Here is a 20599-nt window from a genome sequence, read left to right on the forward strand (position 1 = left end):
TTCATTGTCTTGCAATTTTCCTGAAAATGAATTTTAATGGAAGTATCAGTGAATCGGCGGACTCAAACAAAGGGGTGGTTAGTAATACTCATGACCACTCTTTGTCCTGCTCTCTTTGCATCGCAGTCGTTTATCGAATCCACCTCAACTCTCCTCGATTGCTTGTTTCTACAGTGTCCGATTGATCTCGCGTTCCTGTGGATAGATTGCGCTGTGTTATCAAAGATAGATAGATGTATTGTTGGATTCGTCTTCGCTAAACACAACCGAATGACTGTCTAATTCCATAGCTTGCCGTTTTAGATGCCCTTATCCTTGACAACTTTCCTTGCCCCTGTTCATGCTTCTATTATCTTGCTCGCCCACGTTCTGGTTCTCATCTTTTACTCGGTTCCCTCCCAACCTTAATCCGCACTCGTCCTCGTCCTCGTCCTCGTCCTCCTGTCATATCACATCCTTGTATTTCTCGCTGTCTTCATCCTGGTGCATGGAGATCAGACTATTAGCGCCCTCTTGTCTCGAGCTGCCTCGGAGGGTTCAATGACTGCAAGGCTGAACTCATCTCAGCAGGAGTCATATCATAGTCTCATGCTTGTGATGTCATTGATGATGTTGCACGACCTGATCAAGCTCTTGATATAGTCCTCCGCTCTTCCTCCCCTCGTGCTAGGATCAACGCGTCAGAAGCTGTTCATCGGAGAGTCTCCTTTGCCTTCCTCCCCGCACCTACTTGTCATGCTCATGCTCTCGCAGAGACACGACCGCAGCTACAGCTCTTCTCCCACCCTTGTGTGCACGCAGTCGAGTCAGCACGGCATAGCGTAGCTCCTCCCCGTGTCCTGCTCATTGTTCCCAGATCCCGAGCTCAAGATTTCAACTGGTGTGGGTTTACAAGGCGGGGTCCAAGAAGGCGAAACCCAGGCTCTAAGGTTAGTACCCCAACCTTGAAGATTCCATAGCAGAGCCAATATTGAAATCAGGCCTACCCTGTTTGCCTGTAATTGAAGGGCAACAAACTCGGAAAGATCCGAACGTCCCTTTGTATGTGTGCTAGTACAATAACCCCCTTAGCTCTCCTCCTCCCCTCCGCTTCCTCCATCCCCGCTCCTCCTCCTCCCCTCCGCTTTCTCCTCCCCTCCGCTTTCTCCTCCCCCCCGCTTCTTCTACCCTCCGTTTCTACACAGATCACCTGCTTTTGTTCCCTCCTTCACCTATCTACGCGTCACATTCTATCCGATCCTCAGCACAGGCGTGCACATTCATATCCATGCTGAGCCCTAAGGTAGCCCGAGTCTTCCTCCGCAAGCGAAGAGGCGAGGCAGGGGAGGGCGACCAGCAGCCCTCCCAGAAGGAGATCCTCATCACCAACGAGACCATCGAGTCTCTCCTCCACCTCCGTCAGGTCGACGCCGCCAACCAGCTCGGCATCTCCCTCACGGCCCTCAAGAACGCCTGCAAGTACCTTGGCTTCGACGACTGGCCGACGGCGAGGAGCAACCTGATGGCGGCTCAGCACGGGAGATCAGGGGAGCTGCCGTCGCTGGTGTCAGGACCTGGGCAGGGAAGGCAGGGAGCGAGACGAGGGAGGGACGGGAGGAAGCGGACGATGCCAGAGGGAGATGTGGGAGGAGGGAGAGGGGAGAAGCGGAGGGTGCTTGCGGAGAGTCTCCCGGAGCTGAGGAGCCACGGGCTGGAGGAGCTGATGCTGGACGCGCTGGAGCACGTTGCGAGTGCATGAGGAGGAGAAAATGCCTGAGTTTGTATGAAAAGGTTGGTCTGTGAGAGCCGACCGTTTTGTGATAGTTTGCTATGGAAAAGTGATATGTGCGCTCGAATGAATGAAGAGAAAAGAAAGAAGAGAGGGGGAAAGGGAGGGGGGGAAGGAGGATGGGAGTATGCTCGAATGCCAGACCTTTGGTTGCATTTTCTCTATTGATTACAAGAGTGTTTTCATCATGTATCCTCAACAGGCTTCATCCATGTTGAAATACCAGCCACATTGGCAGGTTATGAGTTGTTGCTGGAAGCGTCTATTGTCAGAGAGCAGCCAGAATATGATCTACAAAGAGATCGAGTAGAAACATCAAAGTGCGTTAGATAGCACGCATGGGGAAATTGAGAATAATCAAATGGAAACCTTAAAGGTGAGCTTAAACTTTATGTTAATAAGAGCTTGCTTCAAACACACAGGTAAGAACTCTTCCAAGCAGTTGTTTTGCAATCTTGGTAGTGCATGCTGTTCACCCCCCAAAAAGGATTTCGTCGGTTGATGCAGTTATAATCTGTTTCAGGCACACTGCTCTTTGACATCTATGTCTTTGTGTTCCTCCTCCTCCTCTACATCTTTGTCCTCTACATCTTTGTCCTCTACATCTTTGTCCTCTACATCTTTGTCCTCTACATCATCATCATCATCATCATCATCATCATCATCATCATCATCATCATCATCATCGTCATCGTCATCGTCATCATCATCATCATCATCATCATCATCATCGTTGCAATTTTCCGATTCACTTTCTTTGTCCTTGCCCTTGTTCGAAACGTGATGGTTGGCCTGCTGTCACCCTCCTTGTGTTGTCCGTCCTACGTTTTTCTGCTTCATCTTCCTCATAGCTCTTCGTTCCTTCATCTTTCTCAGAGCTCTTCATTCTTCATTCTCACATGATCTCCTTTCGTTCCTGTTCTTGCTCATGTTCTCAGATCTTGTTCTTTCATGCCATCTTCATGATTGTGATCAAACACACCCTTCTTCTTGTCACGAAGGACGGGAGGGAGAAGGAAGTGAAGGAATGAAGAAAGCTTCATGTATTGTCACCTTGCTGTACACAGAGCATGTTATCAACAAGTAGTATTTCAATGCTTCGCTCCTGCCGTCCATTTAAAACAGAAAACAGCTGCTGGACAAGAAGTCTTTGTTCACCTTCGCCTTGTTGTCATCGCCACCAATTTCCTGATTGTCTCTTTTCATCTAGATCTACCCTCTACAGAGGGAGGGAGAGAAGGGAAGGAAAGAAAGATGGAGGGATGGAGGGAAAAAATCAAGAAATGGAGGAGGAGAGAGAGTGAGGAGTGAGGGAGTGAAGAAGGAAGTGAGGGATTAGAGGAGGAAACGACTTCAACATACGCTGTTACCAGGAGACAGAAGCTGAATCAAACATCAAGATGTACATACTTGTCTCAACAGGAACGAGGTAACTAGGAACAGACATGGAAACGATTCATCGATTCAAGCAGGGCAGCTTGTCTGAAGAGAGACAGGAGGAGGGCTGAGAGGAGCGGAGAGAAAACGGGGAGAAAGAAAACTAGATCACGACAGCTCAAGAGAGGGTCGTCAGAGCACTAAGACAAACCTTGTGAAGATAAAACAAGAACATCAGCGTCAGAGCACTAAGACAAACCTTGTGAAGATAAAACAAGAACACTGGCATTGCGAGTAACGAGCGTGTTGCGACGAGAATGTTCTTACTGAAGTTGGCACAATACGCCAGCTGACAAGCTGATAGGAAAGAAACATCAAGATAGCAGCAAAGACAAAGGAAGGAGAGAAGGAGAGGTAATAGGGACACAGTTCAATGCAGAAACAGAGAGGAACGAGGGGAGAGAGTCAGTCGGGGGGGGGGTTGAGAAGATGGACGCGGAGTAAAAAGGTAAGGAAAGAAGCCGGAATCAGCACATACCTGTTTGTTCTGCAATTGTTTTCCACTCGTGCTGCAGGTAACAGCAGTGTCTAAGTTGTCTAAGTCAACAGCGTCTACGTCTTTCATATAGTAGCCCTGTAAAGATTGGACAAGCGCTATCATCACTGTCGACAACAGGATCTTGTTGTTCATACACAAGCCATACACCATGTCAGGATCCGTTGTGTCACTTGATACCAGTCGCTGTCGCAATGATGGAGATGGCCTGTCTTGTTTGTGGATATACAAGCTTCACAGCCCTCAGATTGTTGTTGCCACTGTCGGCAATCGGAGCATACCTGTGCTTCTTGTTGTACTAGACGACCGAAGGGTTGTTGAACGTGGTAGTACTTCAGTTTCCATTGATACATCCTGTACTGTTGTCTCAAAACCATACTGTTTTTCCATGTTTTCCGAAGGGTCCATGCGTAGAATTTGTGTTCATTGCCCCATCACATGTTATTGTTGCTTCACTTTTGTCAGGCCCCACTGATCTCCATTCCTGTTTGATGAATCACAATGCCGTTCCTTCTTGTCCGAGAATTCACAACTCGTGCTTTCTTTGTTTGCTACTCGTTGTCATGTCTTCACTGACTTCCACAGCTCCTGACTTCACTCTCATCCTCGGGTTGTATGCTAAAATGCATCTCTCCTCCCCTCTCTTTCCTTCTTGATCCCCTCATTCCACTGCGTTCTTTCCCACCCGGCTCCTCACCCTTCCACCGCTCCCCTCCTCTCTCCACCTCTACTTCCCCTTCTCTTCCTCTCTCTCATCATGGTTCTGATCCCACCGTCCTGCTCGTTCACGCACATCCTACAAGAGTCATCCAGTGAATGTTGATGTTCGTCGGACAAAGAAAAAGAACGAGTTCGAAACAAGGACGGCAAGGGAGTGTTGCGCACAAAGAGATGCAAAAACACACCAGTGACTCCAAGACTGATGACTGTCTTGCATCCTGGTCCACGCACTCTCCTCAACTAGTTTTTGAAGGAGCCGACCATAATTGCTGTTGAGGAAAAAAGCAAAAAAAAGATAGATACCCCACTTATGTATTGTCGAAAGGGGTCATTCAACATACCCTTTTTAATAGAACTACCCCACATTGATTTATCATTAGATACCAAAATAATTTACTCTAATAAGGTGGAGTACTAATAATTGGTTCATCTCCTAACTGTGAACATGTTCCATCGTCACGCACGTACATGTCACAGACAAAAACGTGCACGTCAATCAAATCAACAATGCAGGATAGAGCAGAAGCAGAAGGCTCCTCATCCTCGTCCTCGTCCTCGTCCTCGTCCTCATCCTCGTCCTCGTCCTCATCCTCGTCCTCGTCCTCATCCTCGTCCTCGTCCTCGTCCTCGTCCTCGTCCTCGTCCTCGTCCTCGTCCTCGTCCTCGTCCTCGTCCTCGTCCTCGTCCTCGTCCCCCCCCTCTCTCTATGCTTGCCTTCCCCACATCGTACATTCTGGAAACTCACTCCCCCCTGCCTCCCCACTTCATGCCAATTTGTTCCATTTCAACACATCCCTCCTAATATCCTTTACCGATCCCTTCTGGACCCTCCTCCCTTTTTCTGGCCCCTCCCTCCCTCCCTCACTCCCTCCCTCCCTCCCTCCCTCCCTCCCTCCCTCCCTCCCTCCCTCCCTCCCTCCCTTCCACTAAATCTGACCTCCCTTAATCCATTTCCGATTCAACCAATCCTCGTTTCTCCCCTCTCCCCGTCCCCCCCCTTCCTCCTTCCTCCTGCCGTCTCTCTGGCCCCATAGCTCCGTCTCTGCCTTCTTGACTTCAATCTGGCATCTCTTCCTCCCCTCCGCAAGCCACCCGCCCCTCCCTCCCTCTCGCATGCATGGTCCCTCTCCCCTCCTGTCCGGCTCGCATCATTCCTTCAAACAATCTTCTTCATCCCAGCACATCGTTCAAGACTGCTATCCTCCTCCCCTGCGTCTGCTCTATAGCTATGTTTGCTCTTTTGCATCGAGTTCTCTATGTAATGCTACAGACTGATCAACAACGCTGTCTTGAAGGGTATGTTGACATCATCTTGTATCATACCTGACAACCTTTCTGGTCACTTCCCTTCATTCCTTAACAAGTCACTTTGTACTGCCCTTGCATTATGCGTCGCTGCTGCTTCCTTTGCTGCTTCCTCTGCTGCTCCTGCTCCTGCCCCTGCTCCTGCACTTGCTCCTGCTCCTGCACTTGCTCCTGCCCCTGCATTTGCGTTTGCATCTGCGTTTGCATCTGCGTTTGCATCTGCATCTGCATCTGCATCTGCATCTGCATCTGCATCTGCATCTGCATCTGCATCTGCTCCCATCTCCCATCCCGCTCTCTCTTTCTTTGAGTCTGAAATTACATTGCAAGCCAAAGCAACTCTCAAAAGTCCTTTGGTTGCAAGATCCAACACCCCCTCTGTTTGCCGTCTGCACGTGAAGGTCTGCATTCCAACGAACTGATTAAATGAAGTACGAGGGATGTTTTGTGCTATTCTCTTCACAAAAATAGACCAATAATCTCAATGTGCAGCATGCGTGATCATTGCAGAGGTGCGAGGCTCTTGTAAGCTCTGTGATGTGCTATTCACTGTGGTTGTTTTTGGAACAAGGCTTTATCTAGGTGGAACAAGATCGTCGGCAGTCTCAACAACATTACATGATAACAGGCGCGATCTATGTTGTGGAGAACAGGAGACAACGATGCCAAAGAACACACTTGGTAGCTCGATGCCGAAGGACTGGCTGCTCACAGCGATGTTTCATCATCAATCAACGTCAATGTACGATGCAGGCATTGAGGAGCAGTCCAGGGAAAGTCAAGAAATCAATCAGAACAAAAAGTGTCTCAGTCTTGCGTAGACAAAATTCGTGTTGATTGATGCCGTTGCAAACATCTCAAATTCGTGCCTCACGCAAAGCAAACCGAAGGTGTTCTCGCACGAGATAGCCATCTTGAATCAAACCCTCAAAGCAAGGCATCATTGTATCCATTACACGTTGCATCACTGAGATCATAACTTCTCCTTCCTCTGGTTGCATATCACAGATCCGCCACGTGCTCCAGCGCGTCCAGCATCAGCTCCTCCAGCCCGTGGCTCCTCAGCTCCGGGAGACTCTCCGCAAGCACCCTCCGCTTCTCCCCTCTCCCTCCTCCCACGTCTCCCTCTGACATCGTCCGCGCTGTCTGCCCACTCCCCCTCACCACCTGATTCCTCGCAGCCGCCCCTCCCTCTGGCCTCCCTGCCGCTGCCGCCGCCAATTCAACATTCCCTGGCCTCCGCTCTACAAGCGGCCTTACAGACGACGAGCCCCCATCATGGGGCCCTCCTGCCTGCCCAGGTCCTGACACCAGCGACGGCAGCTCCCCTGATCTCCCGTGCTGAGCCGCCATCAGGTTGCTCCTCGCCGTCGGCCAGTCGTCGAAGCCAAGGTACTTGCAGGCGTTCTTGAGGGCCGTGAGGGAGATGCCGAGCTGGTTGGCGGCGTCGACCTGACGGAGGTGGAGGAGAGACTCGATGGTCTCGTTGGTGATGAGGATCTCCTTCTGGGAGGGCTGCTGGTCGCCCTCCCCTGCCTCGCCTCTTCGCTTGCGGAGGAAGACTCGGGCTACCTTAGGGCCCAGCATGGTTGTCAACAGGTTTCAGGCAGTCAACAGGTTCTTTGGCTGCCGAATTATCTGAATTTTGATTTCTTCAAGTTCTTGTTCAGTTCTGACTCTGAGTTGCTTTGAATGATCGAGATCAAAGTTTTGGTTATGTGTTTGCCGTGGGCCAGACGAACACAAATCTCAAGGGGGGCTTGCCGTTAAGGGATGGCCTTGGTTGGGGTCAAGAAGGAGTTTGTTTTCCCTTCACTGTTGTAGCTCTGAAGATCAAGATCGATTTGTCGCTGCTAGCTGAACAAGCGATGAATGTGCTGTCAGGAGTCGAAGAGTAGCTAAGCGGTAAACCGAGCATGCGGCGATCGAGATAAGAAGGGGATTGTGGTCTACCTTGGGTGGGGTGGTATTGATTGGAAGCAGGGGTACGTATCTCGCAGTTCATGTCAGGGGTGGGGTAGTCAATTTAGAGACCCATGAGGACCCATGAGGGGAAAGCACAAGATATCCATGAGCGATGAAAATAAGGAATATCTGCCAGGGTGCAAAGGTAAGCAGTATGCCTGATTTACTTACAGGATCAATCAATAAATAATGACAGTTAGGTACTCCTCCTGACGCATCAACACTTGACTTCTTGCAACACAGGGAGGTCGTTGAGACCTTTACAACACAAGGAGTTTTTTTGGGGGAGAATTCATACTGGAGCGGGCTCGCACAAAATATCCCACGAAACGTTGTGTTTTCTTTATCTGTCACGTGGGCTCACGGCATCTCAGAACTCACCGTATCAGTCGACCCGCCTAAAACAACCGTTGGCCACATTCTTTACTCAAAGTTAAGTTAAAGATGAGTACGAGAAAGTGACTGTAAAAAAAGAATATCATCCTGGCAGTCGGACTCAGTGAGCCCGCGCCGCGCGGCCGGGCCGGGCGGCGGGCCCCGGCTACGGCCGACCGGCGGCCCGGGCCCGGTTTCCAAGCCAAGTTCAGTCCCGATTCAAGGCCCGGCGCTGGCCGCGGTGACCCCGGCACTGCCGCGTGACTGGCCCCCGGGTGACCCGGCGCAGGCGACCGTCCGACGCCCCGCCGCCCGCCGGTCACCAGGGCGAGTCACACCGTGGCACTGTCGGTGGCCGGGCAATAGTTTCGGAAGCCGCCCAGTGCCCGGCCCGGCCCGGCGGGCCCGGGCCGGGCCGCGGGGGTGCCGGGCGGCCCGGGCGGCCGCGGCGTATGCCAGTGACCGGCCCGGTCACCGGGTGCCACACAATGCCATCATGATCATGCCGCTGATGCCTCGTGAGCCGCTCATGCCGGCATCTGAGGCGGACCCGAACCAGTATGCCAGCCGCACGGGCCGGGCCGCGGCCCGTCACAGGCTGAGTCACTGAGACGGACTCTGCCTCGGAATACGGTAGTCATCTTAACTTGTGGAATGCTACTCATTGCCGCGTGCGCTCACAGCGGCCCGCCGTGACCGGTGGGCCACGGCCCGGGGTGACCAGGACCGTAGTACGGCGGCCGCGCCCTCAGAGCCTGGCCGGGCACCGTGGCCGCACCCGGTGACCGGGCCGCATCCGATGATTGTGACCGTCTCAGTCACGTGGCACGGTGCCCCGGGCCCGGCCGCGTGCCGCAGTGCGCGGCGACCGTCGCTGAGTCCGACCGTCTGGCAGCCTCACTGACTCAGCCGCCTGGTCGCCGCCGGGCGCCGGGCGGCCGCGGCGGCACTGAACTCGACTCTTGCCAGCCTTCACCGCCGCGCCGGGATAGGCCCCGCCGGGGCCGGGCCCGGGGCGGCCCTAGCCCGGTAGTACCGTCGTACCCGGTACCGTACGGTCACCGGGTTGAACGGTTCCGACAGCGCGGCCGCCCGGACTGAATGTGAGCCCGAACTTGGAACGACTCGGTGGCCGGGTTCGGTGACCGTAGTACGGTACTCAGTTACGGTAGTACTTAGTGCCAGTGATCGGACTGCACTGACTAGCCTGTAGTGATCGGACTGTCTGATCACCTCAAAGTATGGGAGTGCCAGTGAAATCATGGCCAGTGTTTCAAGTTTTCTCATGATGATACTGAATCATTACGGGCTTCACTGATCATGTCACAGTCATGCTACAGTGATTCCAAGGCCGCGCTTCAAGTTGACCTTGCCACGAAGGCTTGGATCAACCATGATCGATTTGAACGAATCCAAGTTCAACTAACCCACTTCCAATGATGAATACATCGATTGGAGTAAAACAAACAGCTTTCCACAAATCGCCGGATCATGACGCCTTTCCATTCCGGCGTGCTAAATGATGTGAACAGGTCAGCATTCAAGACCCGGGGTGACCCAATTTTTTGCATATCAAGTTGACATGATTGAAAATCCACTATGTTGAACGGAGCAAAAAAACTCATGCTTGTTCTGCTCTGCAAAAAAAATATATCCCCAGTCCTGTATTGTCACACACCCGCCACATGCTCCAGCGCGTCCAGCATCAGCTCCTCCAGCCCGTGGCTCCTCAGCTCCGGGAGACTCTCCGCAAGCACCCTCCGCTTCTCCCCTCTCCCTCCTCCCACGTCTCCCTCTGACATCGTCCGCGCTGTCTGCCCACTCCCCCTCACCACCTGATTCCTCGCAGCCGCCCCTCCCTCTGGCCTCCCTGCCGCTGCCGCCGCCAATTCAACATTCCCTGGCCTCCGCTCTACGAGCTGCCTTACAGACGACGAGCCCCCGGCATGGGGCCCTCCTGCCTGCCCAGGTCCTGACACCAGCGACGGCAGCTCCCCTGATCTCCCGTGCTGAGCCGCCATCAGGTTGCTCCTCGCCGTCGGCCAGTCGTCGAAGCCAAGGTACTTGCAGGCGTTCTTGAGGGCCGTGAGGGAGATGCCGAGCTGGTTGGCGGCGTCGACCTGACGGAGGTGGAGGAGAGACTCGATGGTCTCGTTGGTGATGAGGATCTCCTTCTGGGAGGGCTGCTGGTCGCCCTCCCCTGCCTCGCCTCTTCGCTTGCGGAGGAAGACTCGGGCTACCTTAGGGCCCAGCATGGTTGTAACAGAAACGGATAGCTTGCTTGGCGGTAGAATACAGATAGGATGGTGGTTTCAGTTCGCTCTGTAGTTTTTTTTCTGTTCGTTGTTGTGCTGCTTCCCTGACGAGCACTAACAAGCCATATCGAGGAAGACGTGTGCTTGAATTGAGCAGCGTTGGTTGCCGGGGGTGGGGTACGCGAAATTGCCGGTATCGTGATCTCGGAGATTGGGTAACGTGACTAGGTTCCAGCGAACGATCTGGAGATGAAGAAGTTGAAGTACATGTTTGTAAGAGTCTCCGAAACGTTGCGTCTGGCCCATGGACCAACTGGCGGCAATACAATCACATCGGTTCATGAAAAAAAGGAAAAAGCAAAAAAAAAACAATTGTTTGCCCCTAGCTAGCGGAGTACGCGATGAAACATATCATGTTGGGCTTACAATCTCTGGTTAAGGTTTAAGCTTCAATGGCGCCCGAAACCTCGTCACGGGTACACAGATGACCCCTACCCCCATGATACCCACCTAACTACTGGTTTACAAGAAGAAAAGAGAAAACCCAATGTACGGTTTTACCTGACATCGTTTTACTACTGCGATACTCTGCTAAAACCTTTTTTTGCACCACCACCCTCTTGCCTGCGGTGCAACGGCACCACCCCCTCAGCAGGACTCATCTCATACCCCCTTTCGATACACCACCCACCCCTGATTGCTCCCTCTTCGATTGATTTCCTCAAGGAGGGGTTTTGTCCTGCACGCATATCACGCGGCAGTTCACGAACAGAATCCTTGCTCCTCTGCTTTGTCCACCTGCTTCAACTCTACTTGTGTCTCAGCCTCAGCCTGATAGGTAGTGGTTTCTGCCTGACGCCACTTGCCTGTTCCCGATTCCATCCCAACAAGTTCTAGCGCTGTCCAAGATCATGCTCGGTCCCAAGACTGCCCGCGTTTTCATTCGTAGGAGGAAGCATGACGAGAATCCAGCAGACAAGAAAGAGCAGAAAGAAATCACGTTCACACTCGACATGCTTGAGTCTCTTTTGTCTCTTCGTCAAGTAGATGCAGCAAGGCACCTGGTAAGTTCCTTTTCAGGATCGTGTATATCTGTCTGATCAATCACCCCAGGGGATTTCACTCACAGCACTCAAGAACGCTTGCAAATACTTGGGAATCGATAATTGGCCCAAGGCTAGACAGAAGCTTGCTGCTCTACCTTCAGGGGAAATTACGAAGAACTCTCCGCCTGTGCAGTCAACTTCTAACTGTGGTTCAGCGGAACGCGCTGCTGCGGAACAGGTGTATCCTTTCTTGGATTGTCCAGCATGGGATTTCTGGCAACGTTCTTCAGACAGAGGGGGGACGGAGAACAATACCAACGACTATATTAGACGGCCCTGGGGGGTTCAGAGTCTTGAATTGGAAGAATTAATGGACGAAGGCATATCACATACGACGAAATCCTAATCGCCTTGATTTGTAGATGTATGCTGTCAGGGCTGTGATTTCCTCCTTAAATTGTGTTTAATGAAATAGAGTTTGTCGCTCAGTACGATGAGCTCTTTATGCCTTTAGGATCATATGTCTGTCTGTCTGCAATTATGATCTACAAAACCTTTGACGGACAGTTGTCAACAGTGCTGAATGTTCTCAATGCTTTATCAGGGAAGGGTCTCGATCTATGGTCTGCTAGATTGAAGAACAAGCAACACGCGTTTAAGGTAATTAATGAATTGGAAACTGCCTTCACTGTGAAGAACCGTCCTCAACCACCACTGAAAGAGCCTCTCTCTATGCATACCAGAGCGACATTTGACCTCTTCCATGACTGGGATATGGCTATTTTACCAGTTCACTTCAGTACAGCTGGAGAAACTGAGATGCATAAAGGTGGCGTGAGGTAGGTAACAGAGTACAAATCAGACTCCTCGTGTTTTGTTTTTTCATTTCACTGCTACTTCTGGAAACTTATTTTTTCGAGGATGCCGTAAAGGAGTGGATTGATGGAAACATTAACAACAGCAACAAGCAATGAGCAGGTACATTCAACAAACTTGCTTGTGCAAAGAGATGAAGGAGTTACGCGATTTAATTCAAGTGAAGCTCACCGATTGGGTAACTTGTGTTATCTAGAACGTCACTGTCAGCGCTCATGCTTCTAGATATGTTCTATTTTCCAGGATTACACAAATCACGGTAAAAGCCAATAAACATTCGAAATCAACAGACGGAATTGTTAATCATATCACCTCAGTTGTATTCGATCATAGGTCATTACGGCTATACTTCATTCTTAGCTTGTTGTTCATGAACAAGGCTCCTGCAAATGGATATCCTACGTGGTCTCAGTGTAATCCTGCCAAAGTATTCTACGAAAAGTCGCAGATTGAAATCGACCAATCTTCCACTCTCGTTACCAAAATAACGCACTATGCTGCTGCTCCTTCAAATACTCTCGCTCCTTTCCTCAAGCAATACTAGAGCAGTCTCATCAGGTTCATTAAAAACAACCCGAAAAAAGTGTATACATGTGGTTTTTGAGGTTTTATTTCCTGAGCGGGCAATCTTCCCGTCTTTTTGGCAAGGGCCTCCCTGCAGTATCTCGTGTTCCCAGCAACTAATGTTTAGTCAATTATGGTTTCCATACTGATATCAGCCACATTTAGCATTTGATATCTTTGTTCTTTGAACAGAAATCCTGTCTTGCGCTCGTTCTGGTTTAAAAGTCCGTCACGGCTGGTAGCGTGACTTCCAGCTTAGTAACGTGACTTGGCTTGGTAATGCTAAATCTTCGCGCTCTAAGCTCACTTCGCACCGATTCGCCCCCACCCCCCAAAAAAGAACTACGTGTGTCATGTACCATTGGTACATGCGTCTCTCAGTACCCCCCCCCCCTCCCCCGCCCTCCCCACCAGTCTGCCCCAGCCTGCCCCAGCCTGCCCCAGTCTGTGATCGTTGCACCCCTGCTCCCTCTCCTCCCATCTCCTTCCATCCCTCCCCATCTTCCCACATTGTCATTGTGTGTCATTGCTGAGGCATTGAGTGCACGCTTTCCCCATCTTTCCTCATCATATCTCTAAGGGTTGTGAGGTTTTGTCAGTGATGCTGCCACTAAAAATGGAGATGGCTTTTTCGTTTGGTTTGAAGTTTGTTTTTACCCAGTCGTTGGTATATGCGAGTATAATCCAACTTTCCTTCAACATTTGTCTATGATTTTCTGGGTCTGATAGAGTCCCCGTCGCAATTGCAGTCATCCAATGACTATCGTCGTTGTTTGACAGCATCTCCAAGTGGCCGTGAGAATCGATCTATTGCTACTTTGACTATATCAGCGCTTGTGCAATCCATCTACCAATCAGATACACACCCGGGCACAAGCACATGGTGAAGACAGCGATAATAGATATTGTTTCTTTGTTGTAACATTTTCTTTTTGTCGTATCAGTAAGCTGCATCCCAGATCGGGCAGTAAAGAAACACTGAAAGAATCAGGCAAACATCATCCTGATAATTCTGCCGAAAACTACAATGTCGATGAAAGGAAAGAGCTTCTGACCGGTTGGTCAAGGTAAAGAGGTTTAGGAGCGTTTCACGCGTGGCCCAGAGGTCCAGATTCCCAGAACCTGTTTGAAATATATTTCAAATATACATGTTTTTAAATGTGAAATTGTCACGATCGTGTCACGGTCTTTTCCCCGAGCCAGTCGGCGTACTAATTGGGTGGTATAGGAAGGGTTAGAAATTTTCTAAATACCATCATATGTATCGCGGCATAGAATGGAGCTTGGGCTAGGCACATTTATGGTCCGGTCAATACCCCACCTCCTGATTCTATCGGTGGGCCCCTGTGGGGGTGCAATCACCCTGCTGACAAACTCGACCACAACGGTTCACCATCTCGACCTTTGGAAATAAAATTCTCTTATATACCATTGGTCCAGATGATTTCAAATTTATTGAGTAAAATTAGTACGACGAGCTCTGGGAATCTGGACCTCTGGGCCACGCGTGAAACACTCCTTAGGTTCCGAGAGCAAGCGCTTCTTCCCCCACACGCATTAGCGTACCCCCTCTATTTCCGGAAAGAACCCGTCCATGTACACCCGTCCATGTACATGTCTATTTGTAGGTTTTGACTGGCTGGCTAGATTGACGCAGCGCAAGTTGGCGACAGACTTCATGGGTACCCGACAAGACCTATCTCTAGATAAACAAATAGATTGACTTCGATCACCCCCTCCCACACAGGGATGGCTGCAGGGTATCACGCCAAGTACAGATGCGCGCAGATGGAGTTTTAGTCTTGAGATTTTATCTTTATAAAACCGTTTTAAGTGCGCGTGAGATGGACTGATGTAAACCCCCCCTCCCTCTCTCAACCGCTTACTAGGCTGTCCTCTGCCCACGCGATAGGGGCTTGCGTGTCCTCTTGCTCCCGGCCTTCACAGTCCTCTGTCAACATCGATTCTGTTCTTATCAGCTCCTCCTAACTCGCTTCTTTCCTTCAGTAGAACTTTTGAGTGGTTAAGCCGTGTCACCACAACAACAGCTTGCACTTCAATTTGCGTTAGAAACCTCACAAACTACATCACCAACACATCAAACAGACAGAGAAAACAAGAAAGATCAGTTTAAAAATCAAGTAAACAACACCCAACATGAATATGTTCGGCCCCACCTTCGTCACCATCCACGTCCGCAAGAAAGCTGGCGACTCCGCCAAGCCCCAGGCCTCAAAGATCTTCCTCACCGCCAGCGACCTCCAGCGCCTCCTCGTCTACAAGCAGGTCGACGCCGCAAAGCTCCTGGTATGACCCCTGCCTGACCTGTCTGCTAGGGGAGCGCGTGCTGTTTGTGACGGGAGGAGGAGGGCGGGGCTTGATCTGACGTTGGATGGGAGCAGGGGGTGTCTCTGACGGCGCTCAAGAACGCGTGCAGGCAGCTGGGGCTGGAGAGCTGGCCCAAGGAGCGGAGCCAGCTACTGGCGGCGAGGAGGAGGGAGGCGTGGGACGTGCGGGAGTGGTTCGGGGGGCAGGAGGAGGGTATCAGTGCTACGGAAGGGACGGAGCAGGAGGAGGAAGCAGTGGAGGAAGACGGCACAGGCCCAATGCTGGATAGCGCACCGTATCTCGAGAAGTGGTGTGAGGAGGGGGCTGCTTGTGTGAATGAGGAGGAGAAGGGGTTTGTGAAGGTAGAGAAGGGGTCATGGAAGAACGGGGCTGAGGTGGTGAGAGCAGGTAAAGTCAGGAGGAGGGAGTGGGGGGGATGCCGGGGGGAGGGGCAGAGGGAGCTGATGGAGGAGGGACTTGTACATGTCTCAAAACCGAATCGGGACCGATGAGGCCTCTTGACCAGGTTTTGGTATATGTTAAGTTCTAGATTGAAGTTAGGATTATGTGCGGAAAGCTTTTAGATGCTTTCATCGCATCATGAAGGATTGATTCTTCTTACATTTCTGTTGATCGATATATATAAACTTGCATCACAATATTTCTTTGTTACGATGAGTCAAATATTTCATGAATCTTGTTTGAATTTTCGGTTCATCATTCAAATATTCTCTTGTTGAGGTTCAAAGATCGCATATAAGTCAATGTTTGTATCTCGGAGATTGAGGTGGTCATTCAAACACTCACTACGAGAGAGAGCTTTTCGTCAGCGAGTTGATTTGAGATAAGAAGGAGTTTTTGCGATGACGTTGTCAGCAGGCTGGGTTGCCCTGGTTTTCTTTCTTGCAGTGAGCAAAATGTGCACCGCGAGGTTCTCAATGCATGCAAGCGTTATTCCATAGCCAGTGCTGTCTTGGGGGAACCAGAGGCTGTCAAACTTGATCGCACGGACCGAAGCTTCGTGGCTTGTCCAGCAGACGCGTCTCAGTGGTCATGGATCGGTTGACCTGGTGGTTGATCGAAGAAGTCATCTAGCAAGACACTTGCATGAATGATGCTCATTTTGCATGACACAAGTCGTTGTTGCCGACTGTAGGGTGGAATGCAAAGTGCTTGCATGATCATCAAGATGAACACAGTCGATCCAGCTTCGTGTGCTCATTCATCAATCTGAATGCTGCTTGTCTACTTTTTTCCTTACAGAAAACCTCTTTCGTTTGGCGGACATGGGTCTACAACAGGGTCAAGGCATTCCACTGAGACTCTGTTTGATCGATCCATATCATCGCATCATCGTAGGATTCTTGAGATACGACATCTTCATGTTGCATTGGTCACACTCTCGTGCTAACCTCCTGCGTACTCGCTTCGCTTGTCCTTCCCGTTCTCCTCCTCTCCGCCGCATGTGCGTCGGGTTGCCGGGAGGGTCCGTTCCATGCACCTTCTCCCTTAGGACACCACCCCACACGCCGCATAATCAGCTACTAAATGATTGGTCAAGTATTCTTTCACCACCACCTCCTCCTCTTGCCCCACGTCCTCCTCATCCACCTCCTCTGGCATCACCACCTCAAACGCCGCTTCTTCCCCCCCCCCCCCACCCCTCCTCCTCCAACACCACTTCCTCCTCCTCCTCCTCCTCGACCTCGACCTCCAAAACCTCCTCCTTTTCCTCTTCCTGGACTTTCTCTTCTGCTAACTCCACCTCCATCTCGACCCCTTTACTATCAACCCTTCACTCTGCTGCACGGGGAGGAGCTCTCTGCCTATAGATCTTCGCCAGACACACGCACACCCTTCCTTCAAAACCTCCTTATCCCCTGCCCGTGTTCCTCAGCCACATTGTTCCGACTGACGTTGAGTTACCTATCGGTGACTATCATCTCCTCATCAGCCCCTCACAGCATCTTTGCATCTCACATACTGCTCCTTCCAAGTGCTGTGATACAGCTTGACACTTGTCCACACACTTCTACTCACATAGAGAAGATCAAGAAAAGCCCTTGATTATGAGCATGTTCGGCCCCACCTTCGTCACCATCCACGTCCGCAAGAAAGCTGGCGACTCCGCCAAGCCCCAGGCCTCCAAGATCTTCCTCACCGCCAGCGACCTCCAGCGCCTCCTCGTCTACAAGCAGGTCGACGCCGCCAAGCTCCTGGTATGACCCCTGCCTGACCTGTCTGCTAAGGGAGCGCGTGCTGTTTGTGACGGGAGGAGGAGGGCGGGGCTTGATCTGACGTTGGATGGGAGCAGGGGGTGTCTCTGACGGCGCTCAAGAACGCGTGCAGGCAGCTGGGGCTGGAGAGCTGGCCCAAGGAGCGGAGCCAGCTACTGGCGGCGAGGAGGAGGGAGGCGTGGGACGTGCGGGAGTGGTTCGGGGGTCAGGAGGAGGGTATAAGTGCTACGGAAGGGACGGAGCAGGAGGCGGAAACAGTGGAGGAAGACGGCACAGTCCCAATTCTGGATGGCGCACCGTACCTCGAGCAGTGGAGTGAGGAGGGGGCTGCTTGTGTGAATGAGGAGGAGAAGGGGTTTGTGAAGGTAGAGAATGGGTCATGGAAGAGAAGGATGAATCTGCAGGAAATTGAAGGAAGGGGGAGGGAGTGGGGAGCATGCCGGGGGGAGGGGCAGAGGGAGCTGATGGAGGAGGCACTTATACATGTGCAAGCTTGACGTTACGATTTGCGGGTGAGATATTCCTGGAGTGCACGATGATAAATCTCTTTTTTCAAACAGCTTTTGCATTTTTATATATAAGAGGTTCATTGCCTCGAAAGAATTGGTGGTAACTGCATGGACTCTTGTGCTGAGGGCATTTTGGTAAATACTTTTCGGTCGTGCTCACGAACGAGGCGTACACTGCAAGGCCATGGAGGAAAACATGGTTCCATAGTCTTGGGTGGACAGGCAGCTAGTGTCCCTAGTCGCGTCCTATTGTCGAGAGGTCACTTACGTCGACTTTGGTAAAAAAGATCAATGTTACACCAGAAGCGTGTATGCAAGCTTATCGTGTTTTGCAATGAAAGATTGAATGACGGTGTTGACGTGGATCTCTTCAAGAATCTCATGAACTAAAGACGAGCAATCATCAACAATCAATGAGATGGTTTTCTCTTTTTGCTGACAACGACGAAGGCATTCGTGATCCTCCGCATTGTCGTTCTAGCCATGCCCATGTCAGGGCGATTCGACAAAGTGACGTTTGAGTTCCCGAGAGGGGTATCGATTTTTACCTTTTTTTGAAACAGAGCCCCTCCAGCCCCCACGAAATTTGAAAAAAGTACAATATGTATTTTACTCAAATAGGTCTGACAGAGAATAACTTTTACTTTTAGGGCTTCTTCACCTCACAACCGGCGCAATCGCAAGTTGGCGTCCTTGTTGACGACAATGAGAAGGGGGAATTGGAGGTCATGCGCTTGAAATAGAATTGATCCCACAGAAAATGGCAGTCGAAGCAAAAGGGCAATGGCTAATTCAAACTACTAGCCAAGTCAAGAATTAAAATCCAAACGTTGCAAAAAGACATTTCTCCTCTCCCTACCTCGTGACTTCCTGACTGGCTGGACATGCTCGAAACTTCAACGGTTATGCAGCTGTTTACTATGACTGAGGAAAGAAAACCGAACCGGAGCAAACATTATTGAATTGTAAAGCATAATATTAAAATTCTCTTGCAGATTTTCAGTATCTGATTTGTGGTCCCTTTTCGAGCCCTCATACAGCCCCCTTGGAAGGGCATAACTTAGGGCCGTTTCACGCCGAGCCCAAAGCTCGAGTTTTTTCAGAAGTTTTAAATTCATTTGAAAATTACATGTTTTTAAAGCTGAAATTATCGTGTGTAGCCCATGCTAAGGGTTCGATATTTCATAATAAGTATCCTAGTATTTAGATGCTATCATACAACCTAGGCTCCCTTTCGATTTGAATTCAAACGATAAGTTTGACCAACTCTAGTCTCCACCCACCCCTTCTTTTATGACATTAAATTAAGGGTACTCATTTTGCTGACAAACTCGACCGCAACGGTTCACCATCTCGACCTTTGGAATTAAATTGTACTTTTATGTCATTGGTCCAGATGATTTCAAATTGTTTGAGTAAAATTAGTACCACGCTTGCTGACAAACTCGACCATTGGGCTCGGCGTGAAACGGCCCTTAATAAACCTCTGAGAGAGTGAGCAGTCGAGAGGGAGGGAGGGAGAGGGAGAGAGGAGAGAGGAGAGGTCGAGCGATATATGGGAGGAAGGGGGCAGAGTACCCCTTCCTCTGAGCTGCAGAGGTGGGGTTATCTGAGCCGCTGCCAGAGTCTCCCGCCGGCCTAGAGAGTAACCAAGATGAAGAGATCAATCACAACAAGCCATGTCAAAGCAGAAACAGAGTGTCAAGAGGTGAGGTGAGGATGAGAAATGGAAAGCGAAGGAAAGTGAAGGGAAGTGGAAAGCAAAGGAAAATGTGCATCGCACCGATGAGTGAAGTGGAGATCAGGTGGAAGCGAGTGAACACGCCTCAGAAATAAAGGACAATTTCCTTAGGAAACGAGAGGACTGAGTTGAACTGCGAAGTGGGATAAGGAAGGACAATAACTTTGTACCGATAAAGAGAAGGGGATATGATAACGTGAAGTCTTCAAGTAGCACCAACATTGAACTTGATAAAGATGAAGATTGATTCCAAGTGGTACGAGTAGGTGTGCAGAAAAAAAATAACTTTTGACTTTTGTGAGGTAGAGCTGTGGTAGAGGGTGATGGGAGATGTGAAGTTCGAACTGGTCCACTCCACAATTATGAACTTAAACAGAACCATCTCCTGTTGCCCATGACAATTTATCTGCTTGCAGGCTTGAAAGATATCCAAATAATCTGATTCGCGTTCGCATTTCTCTCAGCTATACTCGTGGCATCAAGAGACATTGATTTGAACTTCAGCACTTCTACTGTCCATTATGAGGGGATTGAATTTTTTTCTGGAAATTTTGCTCATCCTCCAGCTCTTCCTATCCTTCGAATCTGCGCTTCGATCCGTTGAGACAGGAAAGTATGCTAAGCTCAAGAGCCGTAAGTCGCGCCAAGGCACTGGATCTCCTCTATCTCTACGCTTGAAAGGCGGAGAGGACGAGGCAGAGAAGAAAGTTGAATTGAACTCTGTGAGTGTAGTTTTCTGTAATTCACTTGTCAATTTCTTGGTTTACTGCCTTGCGCGCTTTACCGTTGCAACTCCACTGTTTCTTCTGTCACCGTTGCTTTCTCCACTCTCATTTCCTTTCCCATCTTCCTCATGCTTATGCCCAAATCCTGATGCTTTTGTTCACAACCTGACTCTCCTGCGTTCCTCTCACTGTGTCTTCCAGACCGCAACATTGAAAAAGCAGCGCGACAAGATCAAAAGTAAGAGAGCAAGA

The 20599-nt window shown here is 50.4% G+C and overlaps 7 protein-coding genes across 7 annotated transcripts; 4 read left to right on the forward strand and 3 right to left on the reverse strand.

Annotated features, from left to right (window-relative positions):
• Positions 1-1267: 1267 nt before the first annotated feature.
• Positions 1268-1738, forward strand: GUITHDRAFT_120440 (hypothetical protein; the record flags this gene model as incomplete). Its single annotated transcript, XM_005820299.1, has 1 exon — positions 1268-1738. One exon carries the CDS (start codon positions 1268-1270, stop codon positions 1736-1738), a length of 471 nt encoding a protein of 156 aa, XP_005820356.1.
• A 3081-nt stretch (positions 1739-4819) lies between these two features.
• Positions 4820-5999, reverse strand: GUITHDRAFT_120441 (hypothetical protein; the record flags this gene model as incomplete). Its single annotated transcript, XM_005820300.1, has 2 exons — positions 4820-5125; positions 5790-5999. The coding sequence occupies 2 exons, from the start codon at positions 5997-5999 to the stop codon at positions 4820-4822; spliced, it is 516 nt and encodes a 171-aa protein (XP_005820357.1).
• A 729-nt stretch (positions 6000-6728) lies between these two features.
• On the reverse strand, positions 6729-7313 carry GUITHDRAFT_120442 (hypothetical protein; the record flags this gene model as incomplete). Its single annotated transcript, XM_005820301.1, has 1 exon — positions 6729-7313. The coding sequence occupies one exon, from the start codon at positions 7311-7313 to the stop codon at positions 6729-6731; it is 585 nt and encodes a 194-aa protein (XP_005820358.1).
• A 2423-nt stretch (positions 7314-9736) lies between these two features.
• GUITHDRAFT_120443 (hypothetical protein) lies at positions 9737-10321 on the reverse strand (the record flags this gene model as incomplete). The annotated part of the gene is made up of 1 exon (XM_005820302.1): positions 9737-10321. The coding sequence occupies one exon, from the start codon at positions 10319-10321 to the stop codon at positions 9737-9739; it is 585 nt and encodes a 194-aa protein (XP_005820359.1).
• Positions 10322-11232: 911 nt separating this feature from the next.
• On the forward strand, positions 11233-11773 carry GUITHDRAFT_120444 (hypothetical protein; the record flags this gene model as incomplete). The annotated part of the gene is made up of 2 exons (XM_005820303.1): positions 11233-11385; positions 11435-11773. 2 exons carry the CDS (start codon positions 11233-11235, stop codon positions 11771-11773), a joined length of 492 nt encoding a protein of 163 aa, XP_005820360.1.
• Positions 11774-14970: 3197 nt separating this feature from the next.
• On the forward strand, positions 14971-15547 carry GUITHDRAFT_120445 (hypothetical protein; the record flags this gene model as incomplete). The annotated part of the gene is made up of 3 exons (XM_005820304.1): positions 14971-15114; positions 15210-15487; positions 15544-15547. The coding sequence occupies 3 exons, from the start codon at positions 14971-14973 to the stop codon at positions 15545-15547; spliced, it is 426 nt and encodes a 141-aa protein (XP_005820361.1).
• Positions 15548-17210: 1663 nt separating this feature from the next.
• Positions 17211-17784, forward strand: GUITHDRAFT_120446 (hypothetical protein; the record flags this gene model as incomplete). Its single annotated transcript, XM_005820305.1, has 3 exons — positions 17211-17354; positions 17450-17687; positions 17738-17784. The coding sequence occupies 3 exons, from the start codon at positions 17211-17213 to the stop codon at positions 17782-17784; spliced, it is 429 nt and encodes a 142-aa protein (XP_005820362.1).
• Between the last annotated feature and the right edge of the window lie 2815 nt (positions 17785-20599).

This window comes from Guillardia theta, assembly GCF_000315625.1.
Source record: "Guillardia theta CCMP2712 unplaced genomic scaffold GUITHscaffold_182, whole genome shotgun sequence".
Taxonomy (NCBI): Eukaryota; class Cryptophyceae; order Pyrenomonadales; family Geminigeraceae; genus Guillardia; species Guillardia theta.